The following is a 7,152-nucleotide window of genomic DNA, read 5'->3' as shown; positions in this document are numbered from 1 at the left end:
TAGATAGATAGATAGATATAAATAGAGATGTAGATATATAGTTATATATAGATATAACTTAGATATAATCTCGACTATACAAAGCTTGTTCAAGGTTAATTAGTTATACAAATTAGAGGTTATGTGAGCTACACGTCCTGCAGACTATTTACACCAATAATCCGAATATAAATAATAATAATGAACCAATCCAAACAAGGGACTGCTGATCATCACAGAGTCGATTAGCTATTGGCTATCACCATTATTATAACTAATACTAATGTGCACATTCACCAACAACACAGCATGCTTTTTACTCACGGCTTTGTGTGTTGTGTCTGAAACTGAACAACGACATGTCCCTGCCATGTTTACCACAACAGCAGCTACATATTCACAGCTAACAGGAGCTAACAGAGCTAACAGGAAGCTAACAGGAGCTAAAGTTAGTTTAATTGCATTTATTGTTCGCGTTTACCGGCCAGCTACGACAGTCAGACTGCAGATTATCTAAAGGTTAAAATGACTTTATACTAACCTCTGTGCAGCAGCTAGCCAGGCAATTAGCTAGTCACTGACGGCCGACATTTATCTTGCGCGAACTTCACTTTTTTTTTTTGTTTCCTTCAGTAAAGCGAGAGTAGATTTGTCCCTCCCGGCGCTCCGTAGCAGATTTGTTGTGGTTCTGTTGTATCAGGAAGAAGATTTCAACTTAGCTCGCTGGCTCGTTGTTTTTTGTGTTGTTTTACTGTAACTTCTCTTGTATAGTTGTAACAGGTTAGTCAGGTTTTGTGTGTTAATCGCTGGCAGGAGAAACTGTGAAGCTGCAGCTGGTGTTTGTGTGTTTGTGGTTGTTATGATGCTGTAGTCAGCTAACATACAGTAGCTAAGGGACAAGGTGCAGCATGAAACCCACGATAATGAGGTAAAGTAGACGTAAATAATTATGTATATGTGAAGTTAGACTGATATAACTGGTTTCTAAGTGGTATTTAACTGAGATTTAAAAATCTACGCAGTTAAAAATAAACACAGTCAAAACAACTAATGCGGTGTGAGAAACTACAGCCTTAATGAAGACTTAATGTTCAGCTTAAGTCCAAACTATTTGAAGTTTAAGAGTAGTAATTCCACTTTATGGTTATTTCAGAGGCTGTGTTGCATCAGCTGTATGTGTATGTAATGTTTAGGCTACACATTAACCAAAAGCACAAGCCTTTAAAATGACACCTAAAACAGTTTTAGTTTTAAATTACATTCTTCATTTAGATATTTAGGGCTGTGTTATTGGAAAAATAATATAATTGTAATAGTTTTAGCTGGGTGTACCTAATTAACTGAGTGTATTTTAATATGCCAGTAATATACAGTTGAAATGATTAATCATAATGATTAATTGACACTTGGTTAATTAACAGACAGTAAATTAATCTAAATTGTAAATAATTGTTTCTTCTTTTTGTCTTTTGTGATAATAAACAAAATATCTTTGGGTTAAACATCTGAAGATAATAGTTTGGGCTTTAGGGACTTTTGATTTTCTGACATTTTATAGACCAAAATAAATCGATTATTAAAGAAAATGATAATATTAAATTATGAAACTGATGTAGTTATAGCTAAACTAATACTGATCTGATCTTTTTATTGACCCCATGTAGGCAGTGTGTTCTTCATGGACCCAGTGGATCATGTCTCTGATCCTGTTTGCCTTTGTGGTCCGGGTCAGGGATGGACTCCCCCTGTCAGCCTCCACAGACTTTGAACACAACCAGGAGCTCCAGGAGAGGAAGCAGCAGCTCAGGACCATCAGCAAGGCACTGGCCCGTTTCCCTGACAGAGGGACCGTCAAGGGCCAGGAGCTCAACATACAGTAAGGATTCAGGAACCGAACCAGACCGTCTCAGTTCTGCTCTCTGTAACGTGCAAAAAGACACAACACACACTATCAAGCAGCTCAGTGTGTATTTGATGTTGTGATGCCAAAGGCAGACAGAATGTTGTCCATTTGATCAGAGGGGCATCCAAGTCACGCTGCGTCAGGCTGTTTGTTTACTAAACACCTTTTCTCTTCTCACCTGTTCAGCTTCGTCTCGTCAGAGGGTGTATCCTACATGACCGTGTGCCACTGCAGCCTCCCTGTTGCTAAGGCCTTCTGCTTCCTGGAAGATCTGCGCTGGGACTTCACAGCATGCTTCAATAGCACTGTTGTTGCCTTGGCAAACCGGCCATATCCATTTTTGGAATTTGGTGAGTAGGAAGAGAAATGTTGTCTTGTTGATATTTATTTTATTCTTTGCAAAGGATTTTGCTTTGCACTAAAATACGATCTGTTGAATGTCAAACAAAGCTCCTTTGTGGTGAAACTTTAAACTAAAAATAACTACGCTGATTTATCCTAACGTCACTCTCGCTGCCAACTGACAGACAGCACCATTCAGAAGCTGAAGCAGCAGTACAACCAGAGCGGCGGTCCGGCCCTGGAGGTGACATTGGCAGAGGTCCAGGAGGATCTCAGGATCCGTCCACCACAAATAATTCACTTGGAGGAGGTGGAGCTCACCAACGGAATTGCAAATGGGCATATGGAGCAAGGTCCTGGATCTGGTGAGACTGTTGACCATATGACAGAAGAGCTCATACAACACAATGATACTTTTTGTTTCTGTAATGCAGACATGAGTTTTCTGTGTGTTTTATTATTTTTACACTATTTATACAGTCTGTTTTTCTTTTGTTTACCAGGTCAGAATGTAAGACTTGAACCAGTGACGGCGCCAGGCATCCTCTCTCTGGTCCTAAATATCTTGTGTGCATCTTTGAACATAATCCGCGGTGTTCACCTTATAGAGTACACATTCCAGGTATGTGCCAGAGTACCATCACAAATACTTCACATTAATCTAAAAAGGAGTCCAACGTGTTGATGCATCATAACTTATCATCATAACAAAGCCAGTTATTATGTTCTGTTGGGGATTTATTCAGAAATAGTCATGTATAAGCTCACATTAATTATAGATATGTTGAGCTAGCTGAACTTGCAGCCGTACATTAGCATTTTGCTGTGAAAGCAGAGGCTTCACGATGATGACGTCTGCACAAAACTGCAAAAGTGTGGGAATTAGCTATATTCTTAAATTAAATGTTTTGTTTTATTTTACTCCTTTCTCTATACGCAGGACGATTACGAAGGAATATGGAATGTTTTGGCATTTCTTCTGGCGTTTGTCTGCTGTGTGTGCCAGGTAAATGTGGTCCACCTTTTCAAAACACAACTGCAAACTGAAACCCATCAACTCTTTTTCCGACTCTTCTTCCTTGTGAATCATGTTTTCTTGTGTCCACAGTGCCACCTCTACCTGTTCCATTCATCTCTGAAGAAACACAAGTCCTTCACTCTGTTGAGTGTGATCGTCCTATGCAACCTCTACCTGCTTGGCCTAAGGAACGTGTGGCAGCTGATCTTCCACATTTCAGTCGCCTCCCTCTCCACCTTCCTCATCCTCACCCGCAAATTCCAAGACAGAACCAATGACTGTGGGGTCTGAGGAGCAGAGGACGGTTTATTGCGCTGCACCTCTCACGGCTCCAGGTGAGATCGACAGGGAAGAAAATAGCTTGATCCACATGAGGTATGAAGATGTTCAATTTTGTGTCTTCATGGGAAATTCTAATTACAAGTGAATATTTTCTTGTACTTGCACTTTGTGTACATTGTTTCCGAGACTGTAAAGTATATACAGTGAAATGCAGTTCTTTCTGGATCCTTAACAGTATCTGGTTTACCTTAAAAATAACACTGTAAACGGGAAAGCTTAAAGGAGATGTCTGTTTTCTCAGTCAGTGCCATCTTGTCCCAAAAAGTTATTGAACAAAATGACAGGAAGTTTTTCAGTCAGAGTTTCTGACCAAAGTTTTTCATGTAGAAACAATAATTTAGTTTAATCACAGCGAAAACTGTCGGCCGTGCTTGCTGTGTTTTTTTATCAAGATACATTTCTGCTCACATTCAGCTCAGTATTATTTCTGCTGCCACTGGCCATCGATTATTTATAGTTTACGACGCAAAATGTAACTGACATTAGATCTAATTGTCCTTTTTAAATAGGCACAAATGGCTGATTAGCAGACAATTAGGTCGTCCATCCTGCAACTGGTAGCAGTGTGATACATAAAGTCTTTAGCGTAGTTTAATTTAAAATCAGTGGCAGTCAAGTAAAGAGGACAGTGCAGCTGTTGTTATTTGTTTTTTAGGCTACAGTAAAAACCTACTGCAGAGGTGGGAATTTAAAGCTATGGGTTGTTTCATGCCTTACTGTGTGTTTAATTGTGTTGACTTATATATAAATACACCGGCAAGTGCTCAGCTAGTCTTTGCAAAGGTTTAAATGTAAGGGCTCCGTTATTTAATGACTCAATGGGAATTACATTCTACACAGAGGGACAGTCAGTCTCATGTCAGGCATATAATCATTATTATATTATTATTATTGCTATTTTCAACAAAGTTTGTGATCAAAAGAGAATTGTATCACATCAACTCCAGTTTAAACTCACATGATCAAAGCAAATTTTGGTATTTTAGTTTGTTTCCTCTTTTTCTACTGTGTATTGTCAAAATGTAAACTGCGGGTGAAAGAATGAAAGCACTGATTTTATGGGTAAAATAGTTTTGCAATTTGTTGGAAAAACATTTTGACTGCACTATTAGGTTTAGGTTTGTTTTTTTGTGTTGGTATGGCAATTTGTTTTTGAATGTGTTGCATATCAGGTTCAGCTAAAATGATATTTATATTCTGGTTTATGTTTACTTGGTTGATTTTTTTTATTTTTATTCTTTCCTTCCTTTGTGGTTTATAACGCCGCTCCAATCTGTAGTTCTCAGATTGTTATAGACATAGAAATCCTACGTAACATAATCTATGTTTCAATATAGAACACAATCACAGTAGCGCTGCTAAGTAACAAGGCTAAGTATAAGTCTTCTTTTAGTTATTTTTTTAACAGTTTGTGTATCTAGCTTCTTAGACATCCAGTTGCACTAATGTCCGTTAAGCAAGGGAAGTGAATTATTAGTTTATAGTGTTTGTCAGAGCAAGTAGCATTGTGGCATTGTGTCCTTTACATCAAAATATCCCCTTTTATCAAGAAAGTTAGAAGAACTTTTAAAGGAAAACATCTGACAATCCAAACGCCCTTCACTAAAATAAATAGTTTGGAAATGTCACTTTTAGCTTGTAGTTTACAAAGTTTACAAAGAGTTAGGAAATGGATGTTCTCACAGGAAGCATTAAATGTAGCTGCAGATTACCCAGTTAAGCAGACCCAGCAGATTAATACATTTTAAATTGTTGTGCTCTCCAGATATTTTGGTAAACTGCTGAGAGTTAGACGGTGAACGGCCTTTTGATGCTGTGTTCAACCACATAACAGAGGAGTAAACCCTTTTTAAATTAGGTTTTCTTTGACTGGGTCAACGGAAATTTACGGACATTTTGAATACAATGAGTAAGTGTTTTCATGTTTTAATGCTGCATGGTATTTTCTGTGCAGGACATTGACGATACTATAATATTTTTGATACAAAGGAGGTTTTACTGACTCTACTGTAGACTACTAAGTTGTTGACCAAATGAATTGTAAAATAATGTCGCCACCAATGTTCTAAAGATGTAGAACCAAATAATGTGGAAGATATTTTCTGACTTGAAGTTAAAATGAAGAAGAATTATGTTGATAATGAAGGTTTGTAACATACAGTAGAGATACACTGTACATTTTAAACATGTGGCAGCCTTTTTGTAGTATATATATATTTGTTTTTCTTTTGTCAACATCTGAAGTTTTAAGTCTAATCTGATTACAGGGCACGGTTTGGAAGTAATTCAGGTTCAGAAGGGCAACCTGATGTTTAATAGGACATTTTCTCTTCAATACAAAACGCAGTCAGCAGAATGAAGTCATTTGTAATTAGACTCACATACGGTTGATTTTATTGTATTTTCTGGCTGCAACAAGTTTGTGATAATGGGAAGTAATGTAACAATGTCATTCATTGTATCTGCCAAATACTCTGGTGATTACAGGGCTTTATTTTTTCCTGCGTGGTAAAACTGACATTTCATCAATAAATAGTGTCTTTTTTCCATTTGTTGATCTTTGATTTGTGTGTCTAAGAAATCAGCCTCCATGTTCAGCAATGATCTGACAATACCAACATAAAGAATATTTCGTTACCCTATTTCCCTTAAAAAGGTGTCTACATGCTACATCCAGATATGTAAGAGTTTGAACCTGCACTAAAAGCAATACAGGATAGACATGAAGAAATACATATACATATACATAAGAAATACTATAAAACAAAACTGCTTCTTAGTTGCTATTTGGAACATGATGTAAATTGATTGATGCATTTTTCCAATATTACACCAGATGGAGCCCTTTCACAATGTACTAAACTTCATTTAAGTGTGTGTCTGTATTAAAGCTGTTAGTTATATATTGTTAGTTGATACTTAGCAATATAAGTGTTGCTGCAGCCTTGGCTCATAGTTAATTTATGTTAAGCAACAGGCCAAATAAATCTTATGGGTTAAAGTGTCCCGCAGCCGGAGAGAAGAATATTATAACACTACTGTTAAAACTACTCAACTAATATGGTTGTGACTATTCATTTGTTAGACGGAGTCGAGCCTGACAGGAAAGGTTGTTAAAGGTGTAAATAAAATGCAGAAGACACTTAATTGTTTTGTTTTGTGGAACATTTCAGCAATTGCGGAAATAGTCCAATTGCTCCTCGAGAACTGCTGACCCTGATTTACATCACTTTAAAGTTTAAACAGCTGGAACAGTGACTTCAAGTTAAATGTTTACACCTCATCCACATCCTGAATCGACAAGAGCTATTATAGTTTTGATTTTTCCTTTAGTTTTTATTTTTATTTAGTTTTTAAGTTTTGTTTCCAGAGTGGGTTTGCCTGGTTCAGTTTAAAACCTTCTATCATAATATGGAAGGTATTAATCAGGAGCAAGATTTAAGAAGATCAGAATTTGTATCACAGTACAAACGCTGACTCACAGTTATGTGCCTCCTCAAATTTGACCAAACTGACAAAGACTAAAACTGAGGACATTTCCTGTATATTGTTATCACCTTGTTCTCAT

At 37.2% G+C, this 7,152-nt stretch overlaps 2 protein-coding genes across 5 annotated transcripts in view; one reads left to right on the top strand and one right to left on the bottom strand.

The window, feature by feature from the left end:
* The window catches only part of nktr (natural killer cell triggering receptor), a 15,643-nt gene extending 14,992 nt beyond the window's left edge, over positions 1-651 (bottom strand). For 2 of the 3 annotated variants that reach the window (XM_035654143.1, XM_035654152.1), the window contains exon 1: positions 521-651. The gene's annotated coding sequence lies outside the window, so the exon portion shown is untranslated. The remainder of the gene's footprint in view (positions 1-520) is intronic. The other variant, XM_035654133.1, reaches the window with a different exon arrangement.
* Position 652: 1 nt separating this feature from the next.
* Positions 653-6,133, top strand: sec22c (SEC22 homolog C, vesicle trafficking protein). Of its 2 annotated transcripts, none has more exons than XM_035654179.1 (7): positions 653-907; positions 1,644-1,855; positions 2,069-2,232; positions 2,410-2,589; positions 2,728-2,846; positions 3,165-3,230; positions 3,333-6,133. In XM_035654179.1, the coding sequence occupies exons 2-7, from the start codon at positions 1,674-1,676 to the stop codon at positions 3,531-3,533; spliced, it is 912 nt and encodes a 303-aa protein (XP_035510072.1). In that variant the 5' UTR covers positions 653-907; positions 1,644-1,673; the 3' UTR covers positions 3,534-6,133. The 2 variants fall into 2 exon arrangements, with proteins under 2 accessions (XP_035510072.1, XP_035510080.1); XM_035654187.1 differs by having other exon boundaries at positions 665-759.
* The last annotated feature ends 1,019 nt before the right edge of the window (positions 6,134-7,152 follow it).

This window comes from Morone saxatilis, unplaced genomic scaffold (genome assembly GCF_004916995.1).
Source record: "Morone saxatilis isolate NCDOM2014 unplaced genomic scaffold, NCSU_SB_2.0 Contig0, whole genome shotgun sequence".
Lineage (NCBI taxonomy): Eukaryota > Metazoa > Chordata > Actinopteri > Moronidae > Morone > Morone saxatilis.
The sequence above is the reverse complement of the archived record's forward strand: the minus strand, read 5'-3'. Positions and strand labels throughout refer to the sequence as shown.

Excerpts from the sequence above, each read along its gene's own strand:
- sec22c (XM_035654179.1), top strand. The coding sequence starts at position 1,674 with ATGTCTCTGATCCTGTTTGCCTTTGTGGTCCGGGTCAGGGATGGACTC. Across the intron at positions 2,847-3,164 it reads TTATAGAGTACACATTCCAG|GACGATTACGAAGGAATATG; the intron begins GTATGTGCCAGA and ends CTCTATACGCAG. Across the intron at positions 3,231-3,332 it reads TTGTCTGCTGTGTGTGCCAG|TGCCACCTCTACCTGTTCCA; the intron begins GTAAATGTGGTC and ends TTGTGTCCACAG.